The sequence below is a fragment of the Halichoeres trimaculatus genome, unplaced genomic scaffold (genome assembly GCF_033239565.1).
Source record: "Halichoeres trimaculatus isolate MK-OKI-2021-1 unplaced genomic scaffold, fHalTri1.1 fHalTri1_scaffold_9, whole genome shotgun sequence".
In the NCBI taxonomy this organism is placed as follows: Eukaryota; Metazoa; Chordata; class Actinopteri; order Labriformes; family Labridae; genus Halichoeres; species Halichoeres trimaculatus.
The window spans coordinates 16,755,428-16,780,153 of NW_027437188.1; the positions used below are offsets into that span (position 1 = coordinate 16,755,428).

The following is a 24,726-nucleotide window of genomic DNA, read 5'->3' on the forward strand; positions in this document are numbered from 1 at the left end:
ACATAAAAAAAAATTCTAAAGTATGTTTGAACCTGTTATGAAGCCATTTTTGGACTTTTTCAACAGTTGCTGGTGGGATCATTCAGCCGAGTGGTAAAAAAAAGAAATTTTATTATCCAAACATTTTTCTGTTTTAATTCATAATGTAAAAAGTTCAAAGTGATGATACATTTTCTTTTTTTCACAGCTGGCACCAGCGTTGGTAAGTATGTTGAAAATCCTCACCAAGCTTGATCTGATAAGGGTAACGACTTGGTGGAGTTGGTCAAGACATCTCTGCTCTCCTCCAAAAGGCCCCTTCAGTTCTGAACAAACTGGTGGACACAGCGAGAAAATATCACCCTTTACTAAAATACCTGAAAAAATCAGGAGAATTTTTCAGATAATCTAATAAACACAGGATAATCAGACTGTGTCTCTTGCTGTTCTCCTCTCTGCTGGAGCTGTGGTTTTTTCAGGTCTTCATCAAGGTCCAGTTAGGGTAGCCGCAGGTTTTAAGTGTGGTCCTGATGTGATGCTGTTTTCTTCTTGTTGAGCCTGACTTTGTGCCTTTGAGCCCTACAACATAAAGAAACCAAAACTAGTTTCCCTTAAGGTCAGACCACAGCACAAACAGAGTAATGTATTTATTAGCAGTTCAACAAAAACTGCAGGGAACTGAATACTGGCACAACTAAGCATCTGCTCCACAGACACATGGCCCAACATGGAGGAGCCAGCTCCTCGGGCCAGGACTCAGCAAGGAAGTCATCCATGTTAAACTTTAACAACCTCACTTAACAGACGTGAAGGTCTGTAGCTCTACTTATCTGCATCGCAGGGGCTTATATTTTCTATCTGTGTCCACCGGTCTGCTGAGGACCCAAGAGACGTTTCTGATGAAAAGTGAGACATCAAGAGGTCTACCAAGTCCAGTTGTCCTTACCATATCAAGCTTGGAAGTACCATGACCTTTACAGATACATTAAACCACTCATATAAGGATTCAAAACAGAATACTCAACCATTTTACACAGCATGCATCAGTACACTAGTTTCATTCTTATAACAAATCTTTAAGTCCATTGTGGGTTTTTGTCACAGGTGGAGCAGGTGTTGTACCTTCAACTGGTAAGAGCAGTCTTCACATAAATATTTTGGTGCATATTATTTATACTAGCTGTACTGTGTGTAGTGTCTCATGTTCATTTAACAGAAGTTGTGCTCAGATTTAATGTAACCTCTCTCTGTATTTTGTTGGTACAATAGGACAAGGTCAGCCAGGTAAGTGCAACAACCTTTGTGTCAATGGAAACAAAAATGTCTGTCAGCACCATTTGCTCAGTATACATGCAGAAATCAAATTACTCCTTTAATAAAAGAACTCACAATAAAAAAGTTCAGATCGTCAGTTAATTCTTTCTTCTCTCTTTTAGTTGCAACAGGAGTTCAACAACCAGGAGGTACACCATCAGCCGTACTTTTACAGATTGATATTGTTTACATTTACTATTTGAACTGTAATCAGTGTAATACAGACATCTGGCCACATGATGGAGACAAAGATAAATATAAAGGAGTTAAAGTGTGTTTAATTCCAAAGAATTCTGGTTTCAGGTGTTGGTGTTGGCACAGGAGGGAAAGCACCAAAACCATTCTTACCAGGTAAACATTAAAAAGTTTTGACGTCTTAAGGCAAGGACGTTTGGTACATTCAGCAAAACTATGTCACTCTAAATCATGGCATTCTTTACATCCATAAATGATGTTGCTAATTTGAGCTTTAAAAGACTCCTGAGGTGCACTATAAAACCCTGTGGTTGTGGTAGTTAGTGGTACATGATGCTTACCTCTAACATCTTATGATATCAATATTTTTCTTACTGACTACATGTTCACACTTAGGGCAGATTTCATTCCACAGTGCACTTTCTGTCCTGGCAGTTAAAGAATCAGTGAATACCCGTTAATATGCATAGATGCAATTAATATGAAAAAAAAAACTGCACCAGGCCTTTTCTCCCCATTAATACCCTTCATCAACTGATCACAGATGAGCAGTACAAGGTTTTGCCATTTTGCGCTAACTTACCTCGGAAAGATATCAAATCAAGTCCAAGGTGAATTTAATTGCATTTCATGAAGTCTAAAGCATACAGTCAGCGATCAATACAAACCCTTTTGTTCCTTAGGGGGATTTTGTTTGGTTACAGGAAAACCCACATGAGACAAAACAGAAAGATTCTGAATTTTATGGGAAAACAGATTTTATTTGGGTGTTAGTAAAAGTAACCATAAGAAACCGTAACACAGAAACATAAAATGTTAAACACATTGTGATTGTTTGTGTTATTAATTCAGTAAGTCCAGTATGTAAATATACATAGCTACAGAGGAAGAAAGGCAGACACTGTAATTGGATTTCCGTATTGGATTTCATAAGTGGTAAATAAAGGTAAGCCAGCTGTGAAAACTGAACCAAGTCATAGAAAAGCAATTTGTGTTGTACAACAAAGGTTATTTAGGGGCCCAAGCTCTTTATCTTATAGTTAGATGATGTTTGTTGAGTTTAAGATAAGTTGGTATTTGTTCTGTTTGCAGCTAATGTAAAATGTTTTTGTTTTCAGGGGAACTAGAAGTAACTATTGAAAACATTTGATGCTGGGCTTATAGGGTTAAAAAAATGTTTTGATGTTTGTAGTATTTCAGTATTTCACAAAGATAATACTAAATACATTGTTTTTAGTGGGAACAGGGATCATTCTGAATTAAATGGTGCTGAAATGTAATTTCCAGGAGTGACTATGGATCATAAACTCTGTAGGAAGCTGACAAAACATTTATCAAATAATAATAATAATCAAATAACAAGGTACTTTTTAAAAAAAAAAAAATCCTATGATCCAGGTAAAACAACTATTAGCTAATAAAAAGAAAAAAATCTTTTTTTTTTCCTTGAAACTACTCATCAATTATTTATAGTCTTTCAGTTTGATTTTTTTAGATTTTTTGGTTAACGTATTTTAAATCAAATGAGTGGATTGATGCCTCTAAGGTCAATTTGTATGAAGCAACTCGTGAAAAAGTCACAAAAAAAAATAAACACAGTGACTATTCGACAACAATGAATTTTAGATAAAAGCTAAGATATGAAGTTAGGTCTTAAAAAGTGATACTGATATCAAAGAATGACTGAGGGATGATTGTAAAGGGATATCACATTGTTATAGCATGATGCCCCAGCTTCAGTCTTTTTCTCCACAGGTACTGGAGTGGGTGGCCCAGGTGGAGCTGGATATCCCTATGGTAGGACATTTAGTTACATTAGATCCAACAGTCATTTACTTTTAAACCTTTGAAGACTTGGCTTGAACTGAGAGGACTATTAATCCTGTCGTTTTCTGTGCTGTAGCTCCTTATGGTGGCACTGGAGTTGGTGTTGGTCCAGGTGTTGGTCCAGGTGTTGGTCGGGGTGTTGGAACTGGAGTTGGACCTGGAGTTGGAATTCCGCCTGCAGCGAAGCCTTTGAAACCACCAGGTTCGAGATTCCAGGCACTGCTTTAACAAACCACATCCAAGGTTACCCTTGGTGTGGTCCTCATTCTTCAGTCATTCATTTTGTTTCAAGTTTTCTATTAAGTTGTCATTTGTTAATTTTTTTCACAGTGCCAGGAGCTGGAGGAGCTGGAGGAGTGGGAAGAGCTGGAATCCCACTGTCAGCAGGAGGTTATCTGGGTCAGAATTCAACATTCAGAGCTTTGACATTGGTGTTAGCATAGAGACACAAGAACAAAATCAGGGCTGTCTAGTTCCTCTTCTAAGATAAAAAGCGTTTAAAGCCCTGACACGAACTGTAAGTTGTCTTGGTCCCGTTCTATAACACATATCTTCATGTTTATTGGTATGAGACTGTGTATATGAGGAGAAGAGGCGTTCAGCACTAACAGAAAAAAGGGAAAACAATGCTCCTGTGGCCTTAGAAAACTCCCTAAATGTTCTGCCTAGTGCTAAATGTGACAGTTAGCGGAGATGCGATTACTTTGCACTTCCTGTAAAGGAAGTTTGCTGACATGCTGATAAGTATCAGTGAGTCGTTGGTCAGGAATGAGGCATCAGTTGGACACTTGGGTGATGAAATTAACTGGTGTTGTCTTGTCTGTATTTACACTGTCGTTATCCTGTGCACGACAGATATATGTATCGTAAAAATACTTTTCATTACCACTTCTTAGCCGGTGCTTTGTCTCCTCTGACAGGTGGGCTGTATCCCTCTGCAGGTGGACTGGGAGGTGGTGGGGCCAAACCACCTAAGCCAGGTAAAACAAAGGGAGAACAAGCACTGGTGAAGTTACACAGTACAGGACAGTCTGTCTAAGCCAAGAAGAATTACACAAACCCCTGTTCCTCCAGAATTCAATAACCCCGATGGGGCTTCTAAATGAAGCAAGACAGCAGCACAACATTTCCCAGATGATGTCTGATTTCTGTTTGTAATTATTTGCACAACATCAAAGTGTGACTGTGTGAAGATAACACAAACCCCCAGAGAGTGTCCTGCCCTGAAACGAAGAAACTCTGCCAGAGGACGTCTGGGGGAGTTGTTACTGTGGCCTCCTGGCTGCATGTCACACTAGAGACAAACAACACTGATCATAAACAGCTATGATTGAATCACACAATATTGCAACAACACGTGCATTATTGTGATGTTTGCTTCTCACTCCATCAGGTTATGGCAATCTTGGAGGTGGTGGCGTATATCAGCCAGGTGAGGACCTCTCAATGTGTGTTCAATATTTTCTATCAGAGGCACATGTCCCATCCCTCTGTGCTGTGTAGTTTTTGATTGTGTACGTTGTCTTCCTTGTTCTTCCTCTGCCCGTCTGTGAGGGATGAGTGTAATCACACAATAACAGCTGACAGAGCAGCCTCCTCTCTCTGCCCCTCCGATAGCGCTCAGGCCAGCCAGTAAAACTCACGGCTCTAATCCTTCTCCCATTGGGTACAGAGATATTATTGTCTGTGTGAAATGCTTCCACAGATGGTCCAACAAATCTCTTCAATAGTGAGTGCAGATTTTACAACAAAACTGAGAATAATTATTGGCTCCTTGAAACTAGGTCAAGTTGTCCTGCTCACTGTACATGCTGTATGCAATGCCCAAAATGTTGCTTTTTGATGAAGTTGTTTTATTTTAGTTGTCATGTTTTTTTGTTTTTTTGATAAGCCTGCTTTTGTTTTTCTACAGGTGTGGGTTCAGTGGTACCTGGTTATGGAGGAGGTTACCCCCAACAGGTGTTTCCAGGTCAAGGTACTGCATCCTTAACATTTCTGTTTATGTGTAAAAAAAGTTAACACAAAAAAAACTTTTGGAAAAGTTATGTCAAATATTTCCATCTGATTACTGAGAAACAAATTGATGAACATGCGATTCACAAATAGAACACGTGTTCGTGGAAAACAGTAGTCTGTACTGTGACCCTAAGGGAGTCAGTGAAGAGGATGGTGGGAAAGAGAATTGAGCCATTTATCTAAAGCACATGGAGGCATGAGAAGCCAAGAGTAGATTTGTGTGTGTGTGTGTGTGTGTGTGTGTGTGTGTGTGTGTGTGTGTGTGTGTGTACGCTATAATGCCATAGGTCTAATTATTTGAGTGCCATATAAATCTGTATATAAATGTAAATACTAATAATAATAATAATAATTTAAAAAAGATATATCTATATCTATATATATATCTATATATATATCTATATCTATATATATCTATATATATCTATATATATCTATATATATCTATATATATATAAATATATATATATATATATATATATATATATATATATATATATATATATATATATATATATATATATATATATATATGAAATAATTATTATGATTAAGATTGTTATTATAACTTTTATTATCTTTTATTTTTATTATTATCATTAATATCATAATGGTTATTATTATTATTATTATTATTATTATTATTATTATTATTATTATTATTATTATTATTATTATTATTATTATTATTACCATAACTGGGTTTATTAATGATCTGTGCATCCCTACTGGCCTCAGTAATGTGTCACAGTTTAAAATAAGATGCTCAACATATTTTTGCGTTATTTCTGTTTTTTTCTGTGACTATAACTCCAATAACAACCCAAATCAAGGTAAAGCAGCCTCCTTAAACTAAGATTTGAGGCACATACAGTTCTGTAACTTTTCATCCTTGTTTCTGGATCAGGAGGCGGATTAATGCACAGCTGCATACACACAGGTAACTGGAGCAGTTGAAGGACAGGATGTATTGCTTTCTTCTTTGAAGCTGAGTGCATACAGAAAGAGGGAGGACACCTGCAGGAAACATCAACCTTTCTTAAGTTACTAAATAATATACTTCACATCCAATCAAGTAGACCACATATCAGTATGGTTTTATTTTAGGCTTAATTGCTCATCTGTCCGTCCTCTCTCCTTTCCTCATTGCCAGACACTATCATCTAAACCCAATTCTACACCAGCTTCACTTACCTCCTCTTTGAGAGTTTCTGTGTTAACTTTATAATGAAAAAAGTTCATTCTAACTCCAAATTGTGCATCTCCGTTTAAACTTGAAAAGTCAGGATATCCTATAGTGTGATCAAATGAGTTCAGAAATACAAAAACTATTCTGATTATTCGCTGACTGGGGAAAGGGAACATTTTGATGCCCCACGATGCAAAGTTCAATCTGTGGCTTTTCAAATTTAACATCAAATAACGAGACTTCTTCTTTTGAAAAAACCTACTTGTTAGCTCACACGGGAAGCAGAGTTTGTGTGAATGATGAGGATGATGATAATGAGGTGCTATTCATAGCAGCACCCAATTACAGAGAAATTGATTTGGTTAGTGTGGGAGGGTATTTGTTTAATGCTGTTCCTCCCATTTGCAAAATACCTTTGAATGAATTTGAATTGTGCAGTGTGTGTGTGAGCTCACCTGACTCAAATATCATCAGCTTACATGACTAAAAATACACACTCACCCTTTGAGGCTACCAACCTACCAGAAATGAAAAAAATTTATGTGTTGAAGTCTGGCTTCTGGAAAAGATTGGGGCTCTGAGGATCACACAACTCAGCACCAGAGCACAGCGCCCCCCCGTGTGATCTACTCTGTCATGAGCACCTATTCCTTATTCCATCCAGACCAGGACACACTGACTGTCCAGCGTGACAGACCCAGAGAGTCTAATCTTTTCTTTGTCTCATATCATGATCTCATCTCTCCTTTTGTCTTTCTCTTAATGTTGTTCAGGTGGATACGTGCCAGCCCCATTAACTCCTCAGCAAGGTAGCACACACATCACTCGATAAGTACCTCTCTTAGAAGTAATCCTGACAGTTTCACTCTGTGCTTTACACAAAAGTCTGTGTTCAAATGTGTGTCTGTGCTGGTCGCAAAATAATCCAAATATGTCAGATTACTCAAATGAGATTGAAAACAGTGCGTGGGTAGGTACTGCGTGTGCCTGTTGGTGCAGATGGCAGGGCGCAACTAGCATGAATACAATAATCTGCATTTTCCTGAACATCAGAGATTACTGCTGGTTGGATTATCATAAGGAAGGCACGTGTGGTTTCTTAGATAGTCACATTGTTCTGGTTTAAACTCTCAGGGTTAGTATCTATACGCTAAATGTAGAAAAAAGAAAGTACAGTTGGTTGAGCTTGTTCTCAATCCAGTTTATATCACAGATTATTTTAGCAGCTGTGTTCTTGCATAGACTGATGCTTTCCTTACCAGCTACCCGTTTCATCCATGTAATCTTCAGCACCTGTGCGCCCCATTGCACTGTAGTAATCTTCAGTTTTTAATGTGTAGCAGCTTCTCTTGGAGATTGTCGGTGCAGTACTCGTGCTAGGAGGATGCAGTTATCAAACACCACGTCTACTCTAAAACTCCACTGGAGCAGCTCAAGTCGTTACATGCTTTACAACAGAGAGCTGTACTGAGGAAGGAACAACAGATCATATTGTTTGCTTTCTTTGTTATTCTGCAGCCAAAGCAGCCAAGTACGGTCCACTGCAAGGTTTCCTTGGTGGTGCGGGAGGAGGAGGAGGTGGTGGAGGGGCCTACAGAGGTGATATTCTGTGCATGAAATGACATTTGTGTGAAATTCTACACAGTGTAAAAAAAAGACAAAAACAGAACTGTAAACATTTCTGCAGGTGGCGTTCCAGGGTGCCTGGGTAAATACTGTGGGAGGAGAAAGTAGAGGATCTCTTGAGATCCAGAGTGACCTCAAGAAACCATGGTGCTACTGCATGATTGAGAATGTACATTTTATATGCAACAAACCCCATTAGAAATCATGTAAAGCTGTTTTACTTACTTGATTTTAAGTTTTTCTACCAAACCCACCGACCCAGAATTTTGTACACGTTCTAATGTGACGTATGTTATTAATAGTGCCTTCAGACCTGAAGCTTTTCCTGCACCAGTTGATTTACAAAACAAAGAATATGTGTGTGTGTTTTGCTATTTCTGTGCATCAGTGTGAGTGTGTGCGTATGTCTGTGTGAAGTTGTGCTGTGTTTAAAGACTGTCTGAACCATCAGCTGCCAATGTGACCAGTGAATGACCCCCTCCTGATTTGAATCCTGCAGCAGTGTGACCCACCCTGGTGTCAGAGACCACACTGTCTCACCTTGTCAGAGGGGTTCGGGTTGGTCGAGGCTCGCCCAAAAAATGATAAAATGTGGCCAATCCCAGCTTCATTTCTGGCTTCCTGTCTTCTCTGTTGCTATTTTTAGACCTGCTGGGTACAAAGCAGCAGGAAGCGGGGCTCGGGCCAGCCCATCTGCTCTCTGTAACTTTGCTGGTTCTCATTGCTATGCATTACACTTTCCTCAGCATTTCTAGTGTTTCCAAACTTGTGATGAATGAAGAGCAGTTTGTGCTCTGAGCTTAGCAATGCTGAAGACAATCAACCAAAGGGTTAAATAATTTTTCAATACCACCAGTAGGACAATGTTGCCATTTCGACCCACATGGATTAAAATATAACTCAGATGCTACTCTTGCATGTATATTATGTTGGTATGAATGTGTGATTATGTGTTGCTTTTGTGACATCCAGGATGGAGTGATTTCATCTGCTTCCTCTGTTTGCTCTTTTTACAGTAGTAGTTATTTACATCTATGTAACTTGTGTACCTGTTTGCACCAAGCTTTGGCTCATAGCTCTGTTATCAGGAATGTGTGACCAAAAAAGAAAAGCTTCTGCATTATTATCTGTTTAAATCTGCATTATAAACAGGACTTTTTTCTAAATGAGTGTGCATATATGAGGCATAAGCTCCAACTGTTTTTATTTACTTGAGCTGCTTTTAAGAAAGGCTTACTGACCAAAGGTTCAAGAGCGCTGTTGCAAACTTTACTTCTGTAATGTGTACTGTATTTTGTACTAATTTGATGTAAGCTGGCCTCAGTTTCTTCACTCGGTGCTGTGTAAGAACTGTGTTTGAGCCTTGCTCAACTTATGTGCCGTGGGATACTCTTCATCTTTATTTAAAACTGTTGTTAGGAGGAACAGTGTGGTTTTGCACTTTTTATATTTCCACGACACAGATGTGACTTGTTCCCGGATATCCTGGCATTTTATTTTCTTCTTTAAATAACAAAATAAAATGTGTTAAAAGATGGTGTGTCCTCCTCTCTCTGTTTATCTTATCCTGTGAGGTGCATTCCTCCGCTGCCGGTCGTCCTGCATGGTGATGGAAACCATCTGGTCTTGTGTGTCCTGAGAGATCAGTTTCCTATAAGCCACATACCACAGAACATTAATACCTCAGGCTCAGACTCAGATCTTAGATCTACAGCTGCCAAGTCTTGACTGTGCCTCCCATTGAGCAAATTTAACCAGGATTTATTGATTTTACTATCTGAGAGACTATGAGTTGAATTTGGCAGTGCGGTGACAGCAAAATGCCAGACGTTTTTCCTTTGGTGACTATTAATTCTGGCTGTGCCATTTGGAAATAATGAGCTCATGGTGCTAGAGATCTACTGAGACACAATCAAGAAGAAATAGCTTAAACTTTTCTTCCATTATGTCTTATTAATTTCCCCTCATTTCATAAATACCTCCATGATGTCATGTCATAAACACTATGTAGCTAAAAAAATAAACTTAAAACTTTGGCTGGATCAAGTATCTTCATCAAAGCAATGAACATAAGCTTGCACATTACCAGGAAGTAACTTGATGCTGATTATTGAGAAAATGGTGCAACACATAAAAAGGTTTTCAACAAACACAATGACATTCTTTCCTGTTTTCTTCTGACCAGTATTTGCTTTGATCCCTTTCCTGAAATGGCATTTCAACAGCTTTCATATCTAACGTTAACATTTTAATACTCGCACCCACTTGGAATAGCTAATCCCTTTTAAAACACATAATCAACCAACATTTTAACCACTATTATTAGGGATGTGCAATCAAATGTTGTCGCCCTCAGGCTGACACTCGTATTGTTTTATTGATGGCAGTCATTTGTCTTCTCTTGGCTGTCAGAAAACCCACGCCTAGCTGTGGCTGTCACAAATGGCTGCTGTCATCATGCTAAAAGGCTTATCTACTGAGATGAAAGACACAGATAATTTTGGTTGAATTATGATCTAGAAAGTGGCTTATAAGATCTAAAGTGGAGCAATGTATGACCAGTAGTTATGTGGACTTAACCTGTAAGGCATCAATCTGACTCTGTTTACCTGCAGGCTTCACCTCAGATATTAAGCTGGGTTTAGTAAAATGAAATCTATTTTCTAAGTGTTTCTTAACTTCAAACTAAATGGACCAAATTCTTAGATATTAATGATGACTTAATCTGGCGTCACAAACAATCCCCCTGAAAGAAAATAGCAAAAAAAATCTGCTGGTAGCAGAAATCTAATCAGGATGTGTCTTGAAATTGGAATTCAACATTTTGCCTTCTTTTTTCAGATTTCAGCTTTTATCCATTTTTTTTTTTTTTTTACATAAAAACATTGTTGTATTTGTCTGTATCTTTTATTTACACCAGCTGGTTTTATGTAGCTTTGAGCTTTCCTGCTTTAATGTGTTTTTAAATATCCCTGCTGCTATCTGTTCTTTCTTGCTCATCCACTTCCAGATAGAGTACTTTAATTTTTTAACCTCTTAAGTAGCCTATAAACTTCTTTTTTTAATCAATTAAGGCTTATTGAATTCTTCCTGTACTATCTGATTTAGTGAATACACTCCAGTGCCACTATTTTATGACTTCCACTTTGAGATATATTCAGTCTCTGTGCTTTGGCTGACACCTCCACTTGCCACAGTTTTTTTTTTTTAACCCAACTTTGTTATCAACAAACTCACAGTTCAATTAAAAAACGCACACATTTATATTACTCAAAAGCTCTTAATTGGTGTAAGTTAGCAGTCTAACAAACGATTTTCTATCTTAATGGAAAACTGGAAAGTAACTGTCAAACAGCAAGTGCTGAAATATTTGATTGTTATCTTGAACCCAAATTGGATTTTACTGCACTCTCTTCCCTCCTCCTCCTCCTCCCTGCTTCTGAAGAAACGCATTTATTAACGGGGGAGTGTTCCTGGTTGGCCGGCCCGGGTTTTCCTCTCCCCGGATCCGGAGCTCCATTGGTCAGCGGCTGTCTTGAATGAAGCGCCGCAGAAACGTGCAGCAGGAGGAGGAAGCAGCAGCTCCGTGTGCCGCCGCAGGGAGCGACCGACGCACATCAACACGACCGCCGGGCTGCGGTGGTGGTCGCACACCGGTTATCTATCGACCAGAGGCGGCTGGCTCTGTCCCGGAGCTCGGTGTCGGAGAGTGAATGAGGTTGATGCTGCTCTGCTGCACCTGGAAGGACGAACGCATGGGAGAGGAGGAAGGTAAAGGGGCTGCTGGGGGGAAGAGCCGCGGGCTGCATGCGGCTCAGGGGCGGGAGATGCAGGGACAGCGGCGCGTCCTCTGCAGCTAAAACAGAGGATGCACACCTAACACTGCCCGTAAACACTTTAATTTAGTCAGTTTTTCTTCTTTGGGCGTCGGCAAATGTCACTCACTGATAGACATCAATGTTGCATCGGAGCATGTGTGTGTACAGCGAGCATCAAGCTGCATGAACATACTGTGCTGCCACTGAAGCCATGTTTCCTCTGGAAGATACACCCGTCATGTTGATGGATGCGGTGAGCGCCCTTAGGTCATACACTGTGTTTATTTGCAAGAGAATCCCCAAAACAAAATGTATTTCCCATTAAATCAAACTGTTATTTACATAAAATAGAAAGAGGACAAGAAAAGGTGACTCGTACAAATTAAGAGTTATAACTGGTCCAAGATGAAGGGACTTCAAAGTTGTATTTAAGTAGTCAAAACAAGGCTGGATGTAAATGAAAAATTAGTGAATTTTATTGATTCTTACTTAATTGAAGGAGCTCTCATAGAAAACCACTCATGAGACTCCTACAGGGCACTGGATTATAAAGTTTAGATTGTCAACAAATATGCAAAGCATGGTAATAAGCTCAAACCACTCACAAGGAGTTCTCATCTTGTTAGTTCAGCTTAGAAAATAGCAAAAGAGTTTAAAAAAGGGAATATTTCTGGGCTTTAAAACAAGGAAATAATCAGTTTCTTTTGGAGGTTGTGAGATACTGTGTTTGTGTTTAGCCATGCTGCACACCAAAGCTGTCACTCAGCCTCTCTGAACTTGACAATAGACCTTCTGTTTGCTGACTCACTTTGCATATCAGTGAGTTGAGCTAATCTACAGGAAGAGCTGCAGCTGCAAATTTCCCTGGAAAATGTGCTCAGAGGGGTGGGGCAGCCGGTCCGAGATACCTGTACAAGTCACACAGTTTGTTTGTATTTCCCATCTCAGTGTGCCCTTCTGTGAGACTGCAGAGGTAGAAAAAAAGAGATGTGTAAGAGAGATGAATGCAAAATGATAAACTAAAATATTTAGGTTAATGAGAAGAGAGTTATACATTAACATTAAAAGCAAACCTGCCAACAGATCAATAAAACTACAACAGTCCAGCAGGGCATTACAGTAATGAGTGGTTTCAGCACACATTAAACCCATCAAAGCTTTTAAGTAGAGATACACTCAAAAAGATGCTTCGAAGGAATCAGCCAAGAAAAACAGATTACACTGCTCTGCTACTGATCTGAGTAAAGGGAAATGGCAACATACACTTTTTGTTACTCGTGTGTGCCAAAATTGATGTTTGAATGATTAAAAGATGGATCTGTTCTCTCATCCTTAAGGGAAGTACAAATTCAGGATCTAAAGCAGTCAGGGGCGTTAAAGGATATTTTAAAATTCCAAAAGTGAAAGTTGGTGAAAGGTACCGACCAAAGTTCCATCCGTTGTACTGAGTACCAATTCACATTAAATCTAACGGTACCATGTTTACGTACCTAAACACATCCTTGTGACTTTGAGGGAGTGGGGGAGTGGACAACTGTTCATTCTGGACATGAGCACAGCGTTGCAATTTTATATATTAAAAAATAAAATTGTTAAATTGGGAAAACTTTGAGATTTTATTATTATACAAACTTGAAATTTATTACCACATAAACACCAAGTACCGAATACTGGTATTATTGAGTACTGATACCGATCGCCAGGTACAGGGTATTGGTACCAAATCATTTCAAATGTGAAAGGTACCCATCTCTTTTCAGCAGTGGTGGTTATAGAGGATAATGGAGAAGCTGTAGCGGTCTTCAACTTTTTCTTCCCTCATGCTCATTGTTGTCCAGCCTTATTTTTCTTATTTTTTCATAACACTACACATTGTATCAAAATATCAGCATACATAAAAGGTACAACCAAATCAATTCACCTTATTCCTGCTTTTCTAAGTCTCATATTTGCAAACAGCCAAAGCATCACCATGTTTTCTGGGGAGCCATGTGAACATTTGTTTTAACTTTGCATCTCATTGTATCCATGGCTTGTCATCTGCTGCTTCTCACATGAAGGCTGTTTGACATGTTCTTAACCAAATAAGCTGCACTGACAAAAACATGCTTCAGGTAGCTTGACATCTATGATGGACTGCCTCCTCATCCTTTCCAAGGAACTGTTTCCCATTGGCAGAAACACAAACACAGTTTGCTGCTCTGGCCTCAGGAAATCTCAGGGTTAGCTGCTCCAGCTCTGAAAATGTGCTTTTCTTTCTAAAACTCTAATCATAATAATGAACATTTTCCTCATTAGTGGAAGGATCATCTCCAAGAAACACTTTCTTATCGCACAGTTCAAGCTGAAGAAGCGACTTCCCTTTGAAAAAGTTTTCTGTAAGAAGCATAACCCTTGAATTCAGTCACTTTAATATTTGTGGTGTTGGTTTGGAGCTGAAATGCAATTAATTAAGTGTAAAGCATAAAAGTTAAATAAAGTTCACAGTTCTAAGTGGGGGTCATGCTTGTTAAAAGTAAAGATAGTCTGTGAATGAATGCAACAATTAATGCCCTGCTGAGTGATGGTCTCATTACATTATTTGTCTGCACACTGACGTTTCGTACTCAGTTCCTTCTTTGACCTTGTGTGTTGTATTATTTGCAGCTGGAGGAAGTTTGCCCATCTGTGCAGGGTGCAAACAGAGGATCTATGATGAGCAGTACCTGCAGGCCCTCAACACAGACTGGCACACCGTCTGCTTCAGGTAACTCAAACTTACTGCTCATTGTTGTTACTCAAACATCTATGCCTGTAAAAGAAATAGCACCATGCTTTTATTCTCTTTTCCCACTTTTCACAGTTGTCATACACGAGCACAAATTAACATAATGATTCTCTATTTTAATATTTACAGATTTAGTTATTTTCTTTATAAATTTTCTGCTTTGCTTTCACTGTTTCTGTCTTGTGTGATATTAGGCCAGTTTCTTACCTGCTAGCATGGCTAATATTGAGTGTGTTTGTGTGTTGGCGCCAGAGACAGCTAAAGCATTGCAGTGAATTAGTACAAATCTTCACCTGTTCACGTTAGACTTAACTTCCAATTACTATCAGACAGCTTCCTGACTCTTTGGTTGCTATGACCACCTGTGCATCACTCAGAAACAGGCGCTCATTAAAATGTCATAAACAAGCTTCCCTCTGGCATGAAACCAGGGAAATGTGTGTGGATAATGTTGAAGATGATTTCTACATACAAATACTCAACACCACACTGCCCTAGAGTTCAGTGAAGCTGTATTTAGAGTCTTTTCTGTCTTTATATCCAGTGTAAGCTGTTGCCTTGGTTGTTTCCAGCTCTGGTATCAAACCTGCAGCTGACACCACGCTCAACATTTTCACAGCAGTCAGTCGGCAGGTCTGTGTTTCTGTCAGAGGCAGGTTTCCCGCTACATGAGCTGACATGTTGAGAAGTTTAAATCAGTATGATCTAAAACATTACAGAATGTTTGAATATTGAGAGTCAGCGCACAAAGGGCCTTCTCTTTTCTTACTCTGTGTGTTTTGTGCTGCAGCAAGCTGTGTGTGGGCAGTGAGATCTCATGTCCTCTGTGTGAAGGAAATCAGGTTTTTAAAATTTCAACCAGCATTGTGATTCTGAGAATCGAGCATGAATCTTCTTAATTGATCAGATCTCAGTTTGATTCTCACATCATTTAAAAAAAAAACAAACCTTGTCAGCAGATCTGCAAGATAGAAAAAAAGAAAAAGTGTTGTGTGATTATTTATAGAGCCTTTTATATTTTAGTCTATTTCCTTCATGATTGATTTTTTGTAGACAAAAAAACTCACTAAGCATTATTCTTTCTTAACAGAGGTGTAGATGATCCCATTTCTGTTTCAAAGCCTTGTAAAATGCTTATCTAAATCTATGTTATCAAGATTGCTTTCATCATATTCTTACTGATCCACTGATTTCTGCTGCTTGTTGTTCTTTGGGTGGAAAATGAGATGTCATTAACATTCACTTGAACTTCAGATCAACACAGTCACCTCAGGCCTTATCACAAAACATATCTGCTCACTAAGATGCTCACAGATGGTTGGCACTTAATACTAATAGGCATCGATTTTTCAGCACCAAAGTGCAATCCGAGACCTCCAGCTGCAGCTTTTGTCCCATGCTGTCAGTTCTTTCAGAATATTTCTTAGAGAGAGTTAAGATGGACACAGAATCAAATAAAATAGGTTTCACAATGACCTCTTCCTTAACTTCATGTGAATTAAATCTGTTTTCATATAAACATCGTAAGTTGTGTTACAGTGTTAGTACCTCTCAGTGTTTATTTTTAGACAACACAATGACACTGCTGCTGAGACATTACCTGGTATTTCTCATCAGGGCTGATGATCTCATTAAGAAGAGCCAGGATGAGTTATTTACTTTGAAAGTAGGGCAGATTTTACCAGGTTGTTCTCTTTGTTATTAATAGCACACAAATGTTGGTGTTGCTGCAGCTTTTGCTCGAATGAGCTTATGTAATATCTCCTCCTCATGCTCTCCTTTCTCCTTCGCCTGCTGTGTCTCACAAGTTCACCTTGTTTCTGGCGAGCAGAGACTCAAACAGCTGCTTGTCAGGGACTGAGACGTTGGTCTGTCAATGTTGCCTTTTTAGCGGTTGACATCTGTCCTACATTTTAGCGTAGCTCCCTTTCACCTTGAACAGAAAAAATGTAAATAAAATGGTAATGTCCTAGTTTTAGTTGTTTTACACTTGTTTTTTTGTAAAGGGAAAAAACTGCATACATTACCCACAATGCAACATGAGTACAGACTGTTCTGCTAAAGATTCTGGAATGTGTATGCTAACAGCAGCTAATGCAGCCTTAGCTAGTTAGTTAGAGAATGAAGCTCCAGAGCCTGATTCATTTACTTCCTACTTACTTAACCTAATTGATTCATTTTTAATCACTAGTTTTCAAAACTGGACCAAAGCTGACCTAGACCACATCATGTGAGCTGATTTATGAGTGTAACACAGCCAACATTGGACGTATGTGTTGGTACTATTTACTGTTGATGCTTGAAATTCAATCAGGGACGACTTTAAAAGCATCTAACAGTTCGAACATTATCTTTGGTATTAATGGCACAGGTAAAACATAAGTCTTTGTAACTTTAGGTTTTTTGAGGTGGTGTTACAATGCCAAAAAATGCTAGCTACTTATACTATTGGTATAAATTGGTAAGCTAGCTTTAGTTCCTTTAACAAAAATTCTTGCGTTGAAGCTGCTGAATCTGACAAATAAGCTACATTTTACAGATTTCATGGTAATCACATAAATGACATTTAGTCTAAATGTTAATACCATGGGTTGATTTAGACTTTACAGTGGTCAAAGATGGCTGGATCCACTTATAAGCTAACTAAGCTAACTAGCAAAATACAAAGAGGTGGAATGAAGCCTCCGGGCAAAACCTACAACACAACAACCTGTAAATTAAACCAGCTACACCTCTGACTATGCATGATTATACAGAGCTCTTGGGCTTTTTCAAAATGAAAAAGGATGATGTCAAAACAAAGTCAACCCTTCACAGGTGTGATGAATAAAAACACGACTGTAGGAAAGTAGCACTGACATGAGTGCTCTTGTAAGACAACCGCAGAGCTGCACGACCAGTTTGGCTTTTATTTTCAACACATGAGGTTTCCACTTGATTTAGAAATTCAATGCCACATTTTTACCACAGTTAAAATGGATTTGTTTTATTTTTTTCTCCTATTCACTTTCCTTTTAAATTACTCTTGTGAGGCAATACTGGACAAACTACATCATACATGTAACTCCTACTTTCACTTTGTTCACCTGATCTGCTCTGCAGAGTGGATGTAGGTGAGTGGAGGAAAAACTCAGCACTCAGTGTGTCATTAATGATTTCTCTGTCCGGGTAACACGAGGAGGCTATCTGGACACAGGGTAAAGCCCACAATAGTATTGTGGTGTGTTGGTGTGTGTGGGTGTGTGTGAAGACAGGGTGCAGAGACGAGGGAATTACATGTGGCTGCCTCAGTGGAGATGAAGGATTTTCTCTGTGGGGGGTCTTTCTTAATAAGTCTATGTATTTTTCATTTCTCTTCTGTGAGTGTGTGAGAGAGAGATTGCCAAACTGTGTGTTTAAACCTTGTGTACTTTGAAAATGGAAGCACCACTTTGCATTTTATGGCGAACTTTACAGTTTTACAGTTTATTAGGCATGGTGTCTGTGCAGTAAATATTGCTGTATCCATCTTTATGGTGTCAGATATAAGTTGCAGCTCTTGGCCCCACCATAGTAACACAAAAAACATCACAGAAATTGAACTAACAGGACTACTGAGACTGTGTGAGTGAATGAAGCTTTGAAACAAGCCTCATAAAAAGCGTTGCATCCTCTTAGAAATCCTCCTGATGTTTCCCTGCATATTCCACTGTGACTAAAAATGAGAGGGCATCTTTTTCTGACCCAGATCCAAATCCTGAGGGAGAGCTGGATCGTCACAGAAGAGGAGGATTTAAGACAAGACTTTTGTGGAAAATTTGACTAGAGCGTCTGGAGCTTATAATCCAAACAAAAATATGCCCAGCTGCAGGCCTTTGTGCTGTGACAGAGTATTACTGCAGTGGAGAGGAAGTGGGGATGATAAGAGAGAGGAGGGGAATGTAGAATTAAAGTGCCCCGAGTGTTATTTGAAGGCTGCACAGGGTCCCTCGGGTGGTCACAAAATAGAAACTACAAACTGTGGCCTTCATGGGAAAATGTAGCCGTGTTCTCCCTGAATTCTGTTTTCACAGAGTTTTACTTTTCAGTCTACTCTTTGTTCAGAAGTTCAACTGTACGTACGGCAAATCACAAGAAGAAGGCAGCTGTGCTACTGAATCATTTCAGCCTTCAAGTGCTAAATGAGCAATTTTATGAGCAGACTCTTGAAGTATGCTTTTCTTACTCATCAATGAGTGTTGATTTTCTTTGTATGTATAGATGAAAGTCAGCGCTACGTTGCCTTAACACACATCACAAGTATTTGTGTGAATTGTTTGAACTTCTTATGAACCTTTTTATAAGTATGAGGGCCTGAAGTAGCCATCTAGGATAATTTCTTAAAAGTGGGGAGAGAAGTAAAATGTACCACAGTGGTTCTAAGCAACACTTAGTAGAAGAAAAAAAAGTTGTTGCTAAATAATGCAGCTTTCATCATGATTAAGACCCATCATTGACCAACACCTGGTTTGTACAAAATGAACGTAATTGTTTTCTGTTCCAACATTTCTTTTTACATGTGTGACCCCATAGATCACAGGATCAATCTGCAACGCTTAACTACTAAAGATCCCAACAAAACAAATACAGACACTAAAATTTACACCCTGTTGACAGTGTTTGTCGAGTATAGATAACTGATAAATGATATAGTTAACAAAGGCTTTTGTTTTTTTAAGGAACATAAGTTTTTATATCCATGTAACATCTTTCATTAAATGTCCCCAACCTTATTTTTCCTTCTCTTCTTTCCATTTCCATCAAAGGACTTACACCTGTTTTTTGTGTTAGAGGTCCCATATTATGCAAAAATCACTTTATTCAATCTTTTAGTGAAATTTGTGGGTCTTTGGCTTTCCTCCCAGCCCACAAAATGTGATATTTAATGACAAAACCTGTACTTAGTAGTGCTTGTGAATGTAAAATCCTGACCTAAAACGAGCTGTTTGGAATTTCCGGGATTTGCCGATGTCAGCGTTTCCCTTTTTTGACCAATCAAGAGCAAGTCTGACCTGATTGGTCCACCAGAGCAAATACCCCCGAACCCCCTCCCCGCCCACTCCTCTCTCCGCTGCTGGAGAGATTCTCTCCCATCTCGGGAGAAGACAAGACTAAGTGGCTAGAGTTCATTTATCAGGGAAATGTGCCAGCTACACTTAGTAAAACTGTGCATGTGTGTGCTAGTCACTTCACGGGCTAGTGAATAGACTGGTCCTGAATCCAGGCGCATTACCAACCATCCGCCAACAAACCTGGGACCCTGGAAATGTGAGTTTTTTTAAATGCTGTGTGCTGTGGAGCAGATGTAGGAGCTTTTCCTCAGTCCCCCCCTGTCTCTGTGTTAGCTTCAGGATGCTAACTTAAGCTGCGGTTAGCCTGTTGTTTTAGCCTGTAATGTTACAGTAATCGAGCTTCTCTGTTTTCTAAGCATTGTGCACTCGGAGCTTGTACTCGGAGCCCTTAGTGACGCAGGAGAGTGGGGCGGTATCAGCGGTGGCTCATTTACATATGAAGGTCACGCCCACTAAATCAGAGCGTTCTGAACAGAGGGGCTATGAGAGCCTGGAAACAATGCTGCTGTGCTTGATTTATTGGCTATTTGGACCAAAACATGTTACTACCATTTCATGAAGACATTAATGATCCATATTGAACTGCAGACAAGGAGCAGAATATGGGACCTTAAAAAAAAACATTATTAGATTTCCTATTTTTCACTGATTCAGAAAACGATACTCAGACTCAGTATGAAGACTTTTGAGGAGCTTCTTAATGAGAGAGCTCTCATATGGGAGCTCTTTGGTGGGTTTCAGTGCCTTCTCTGTGGATTTGAGGGATTAAGTTAAAGCAGCTCTTGACTTTTGAGAAAAGACAGCAGGCAAAGTAAGAAGGTGTGTAACAGCATTATGAGACGACTGGAGTCAGTCTTGACCTTTCATTGCATCCTGAAGAGAGGATCTTCAACACCTGTATTAACATTAGTATGTTATTTATGAGTATACTTAATTAACCCTTTACATTCTTGTTCTGTTATCTTTGGTCATTATGTTCCCATTGAACCCTGAATCATTAGATGATGTGGCACATTAATTTATTTATGCTTGCATGAGCTGTTCTGTCACTACATTTTTAATGATACATCCTCTGAATGAAAAAAAAAATCATCCATGAACATGAATTTGTTTTTCTCCTGCTGTGCTGCAGTCTCTCTGCAGCACAGTGCTGCACCATCCTGCCCCGAAAAAACTGTTTCTGCTTCTCTCTCTCTGCCCCAGCATTCGTCCCATAGGATGAAAACAGACTTGTGCTTTGTTAGCATTTCATCTACAACCTCTTTCCTTACGTCCAGAAGGCATTTACTGTTGTCCTGCAGAGAGAAATATGAGCTTTTGAATCATTTCAGTGTTTGTTTATTGGTGAATTAACAAATATATTCAGTGATTCACATTCATACTTACAACCAAAACATCATACAAGTTCAGACTGTTAATGTACGACTGAAATGTATCAAGGACAGGCTGACCCTCTGCTGTCCCTCCCACTCATGTCTGCAGGAACACTACCTGTTTCTCATAAATGTGCCAGAAAATGTACAAAAACATGAAGGGTTAAAAGTCGTGTGCGTATGTTTGAGGTGATCATTTATTAATCAGAGTATCTCTTCGTCACTGTGATGCAGTAAAGCAGGCACCGTGCAGCGCTGCAGTGACTCAGCTGTTTCTACCTGCAGATGAACTCTGCCGGCTGACAGAAGCTACAGGACGTGACGGATGATTCATGCTTTACTGAGCTGAGTCACAAAATAAATCTCAATGCGGAGCTTAGACACTGAAGTGAATAAGACAGGGAGGAAAACAGTGAAGTTACTACTGATGCTAACTGAGGGTTTTTTTATTTACAAGTAGGTGAGAGATTTTCAGAAGAGTTGTAGCTGTGAGATGGACAGAGAACTAACCAGTTAAACAAAGTGGAAAAAAACACTATTTATGCTTAATATTCTTTATTGACTATTGAAAAGATAAAACAGTTTGTTCTGATATCGAGTAAAACAGTGCTGTGATTTTTCTCTGTGAGTCTTTCCTGGCTGCTGTAATGTCACTCTGAAATCTACATTTGTTTTTTTGTGTTGTTGATAAATCTGGCACCTCAAAACCACAGAGGCTGCTAAAATATGACTGCATAAAACACAACATTATTTGCCAGTATAACAAAGGTGCTACATAACACCAGCATCTCAAAGGCCGTCCACTTCTGTAAAAGCAGCCGGCACATGACTCTTGATCAAATTCAATGAGACGATGTACTCCTTAATTAGAGCAATGAGAAGTGAAACTTGTAACAATGGTTAGGCTGGGTCCTTTAAGGGATACTGATCCTGAACAGGACACGTCTTCAGAGCAGTATGAGATCAGCCTCATACCTACTAAACAAATTACAGCCGTTCCAAATATTCAGTGCAACATCGCTCTGTTGTGTGATATCACTGGAGTATTATTTTATGTCATATTCTTCCGACTTCACCATTTAGCCATTTAGCAGTATTTTGGTGTTAGCTTGTTCAGGTGGATTTCATTTTGTAAACATTACAGCTTGTGGCTTTGTTCAGGGCTTTCGCTTCCCTGTGGAAGTATCAGAATTATGTGAAAGCTAGGGCTGGGACGATATGCTTTTCTCCCGATTTAATTCTTGTACGATTTTTGGGGTGCTGATCCAATTTAAGGGCTGCATGGTGGCGCAGCGGTTAGTGCTGCAGCCTTACAGCAAAAAGGTCACCGGTTTGATTCCCAGCTTGGCCGATGGGCCTTTCTGTGTGGAGTTTTCATGTTCTCCCTGTGTATGCGTGGGTTCTCTCCTGGTCCACTAGCTTCCTCCCACAGTCTAACACATGCTCACCAGGTTAATTAAGAGCTCTAAATTGTCCGTAGGTGGGAGTGTGTGAGTGAATGGTTGCCTGTCTCTATGTGTCAGCCCTGGGATTGACTGGCGACCAGTCCAGGGTGTACCCTGCCTATCGCCCAATGATAACTGGGATAGGTTCTAGCCAACTGCAGTTCTGAACAGGATAATGAATGAATGATCCAGCTTATAAACAAAGACTAAAAATGATGGTCTTGATTTTTGAACAGAAAATCCTGATACTACGATACACCAGCTTTTTTCTCCCACCCCTCATGAAAGCTGTTGTAAATTCTAAAAGATGTCACGTACAGGTGTAAAGAAAGTTCACAAAATGGTTTATCTGTAATATCAGAGCCATCAATCATCTGGTAGCAGGTGTTGCTACAGGCAGAACAAACGTGGATAATTTAAATTTGCATATTAAAAGACTGACATTAGCCACTGTTACATGAGGAGTTTTTCGTCTTTCCAAATGGAATCTTTCTTAATGACTTTTCCAAAAACAATAGTATACATGGAAAGGAATATTCCAATCTCTGGTCTACATGCGCCACTATAAAAACAAACAAACAGAAACAGAATAGTCAATGGGGCATGTGCAGAAAAACGTTAACATCATGTGACTTATCAAAGAACATCTCTAGTTGCATCTTACGTCATATCTGAGCATGCGCTGAAAGAACGCACCCTGACAACTTTCCGTTTGAGTGGATGATACCTCAATCAGTTTGGAGAAAGGAATATTCCACCCCTGTGAAAATGTCCATTCAGATTGGCACTTTTCTTTCGGAATGAAGTATACAATGGTTAAATTCTTTCCATTTGAGCAAATAAACTGAATGCAAGTGGAATATTTGGGTCCATGTATACCTGGCTAGTGAGAAATATCTATAAGTTTAGATGAGATGGTAACACCAAAGACAGATTTGACCCAATTGTAGAGTTTTAACTTTTGTAAATATATTTTTTCAAGTATTAAATTGGTTAGTACTGGTATGTAATTTTTTTAGCCGTAGGCTCATATTAAACTTTTCTCATATATTCTGTATTGACTCTGGCAGGGTACCGGCATGGCTCTACACTCTCACAGTCAGAAAACAAAGCCCCTCAGAGCCTCTGTAAAGAAGATGTAAATGAAATATGCTGAGAGGTGCTGAGTGCTCTCATACCCATTGGATAAGAGTATAATTTGATTTTGGGTTACCAGAATCTTGAATGCGTTGGATGGTGCAGGAAGAGTTCAGTTCATATTACAAAAGAGGCTTCAGGCAGAGTGTTCCTGATGTTAAAAAAAAAAAGAATTAAGGAGCCACGAGGGAGGTGGGGCCAGTGGCAGGAAATAGTTGATGTGGAAGCGTGACCCCTCTGTGTGCAGCTGCACCCATAGAGGAAGGAGAGACAGCACTGAGGGAGAGGGTTTCTGATAATTGTGACAGAGACTGTGGTGGAGCTGTGAGAGTCAAACATCAGAGCTGCTGACATGAGTTTATCTCCTGACTGTCAAAACAAGACTGAAGCTCCCGAGAGAAACATGTCAGCAAAGAGTCGACTCTGCAGGAAGACTCACAGAAAGTAAGTGAAGCTGTGAAACTAGGTGGACGGAAATTTGTTGAACTGATAATTTCTCAGGACTCTCAGACTAAAACAGAACTTCTTACCCTGTGAAGATGGAGGTTTGTTTTTATAAATGTGTGTTAGGGCTTGAGCCCAGGAAAAATCTCGTAGAATGTCGTGCATTATTGCATATTGTGTTTTCTATTATTATAATATAATTAACATTATCTGAAGTTTAGACTTATTTATTATTCTTTGTTAATTCTACTTAACTTTTAAAAATTATAAAATTGTCAAGCCAAACTTTCTTCCAGGCCTCTGTATTAATACAATACACTCAAACTGAACTGAAGTTGTGATAATGAGAAAGTCAAACTCTTGAATAGTAGATCAGTTTTATAACTATTTTCTTGTTGAGTTGATGAGCTGTTTGTTCTATGAAATGTCCAAATTTGCTAATTGAGGACATCACAGTTTAATAATTTCCCCCATTGTTATTTATTTATTTATTTATTTATTTATTT

At 39.2% G+C, this 24,726-nt stretch overlaps 2 protein-coding genes across 12 annotated transcripts in view; both read left to right on the forward strand.

The window, feature by feature from the left end:
* elna (elastin a) overlaps positions 1–9,681 on the forward strand; it is a 48,266-nt gene extending 38,585 nt beyond the window's left edge. For 7 of the 11 annotated variants that reach the window (XM_074680245.1, XM_074680238.1, XM_074680240.1 and 4 more), the window contains 15 exons: positions 66–93; positions 188–202; positions 1,084–1,110; positions 1,249–1,263; positions 1,416–1,442; positions 1,597–1,644; positions 3,244–3,285; positions 3,392–3,517; positions 3,646–3,714; positions 4,236–4,295; positions 4,709–4,747; positions 5,228–5,290; positions 7,294–7,329; positions 8,039–8,119; positions 8,208–9,681. In XM_074680245.1, coding sequence (XP_074536346.1) covers positions 66–93; positions 188–202; positions 1,084–1,110; positions 1,249–1,263; positions 1,416–1,442; positions 1,597–1,644; positions 3,244–3,285; positions 3,392–3,517; positions 3,646–3,714; positions 4,236–4,295; positions 4,709–4,747; positions 5,228–5,290; positions 7,294–7,329; positions 8,039–8,119; positions 8,208–8,254 — 723 coding nt within the window. In that variant the 3' untranslated portion in view covers positions 8,255–9,681. Of the gene's footprint in view, positions 1–65; positions 94–187; positions 203–1,083; positions 1,111–1,248; positions 1,264–1,415; positions 1,443–1,596; positions 1,645–3,243; positions 3,286–3,391; positions 3,518–3,645; positions 3,715–4,235; positions 4,296–4,708; positions 4,748–5,227; positions 5,291–7,293; positions 7,330–8,038; positions 8,120–8,207 lie in introns of those variants that run through there. The other 4 variants (XR_012599144.1, XR_012599145.1, XR_012599146.1 and 1 more) reach the window with 2 other exon arrangements.
* Positions 9,682–11,637: 1,956 nt separating this feature from the next.
* limk1a (LIM domain kinase 1a) overlaps positions 11,638–24,726 on the forward strand; it is a 52,602-nt gene continuing 39,513 nt past the window's right edge. Inside the window, exons 1-2 of the mRNA XM_074679677.1 lie at positions 11,638–11,917; positions 14,611–14,710. Of these exons, the coding sequence (XP_074535778.1) occupies positions 11,860–11,917; positions 14,611–14,710 (158 nt within the window). The 5' untranslated portion in view covers positions 11,638–11,859. The remainder of the gene's footprint in view (positions 11,918–14,610; positions 14,711–24,726) is intronic.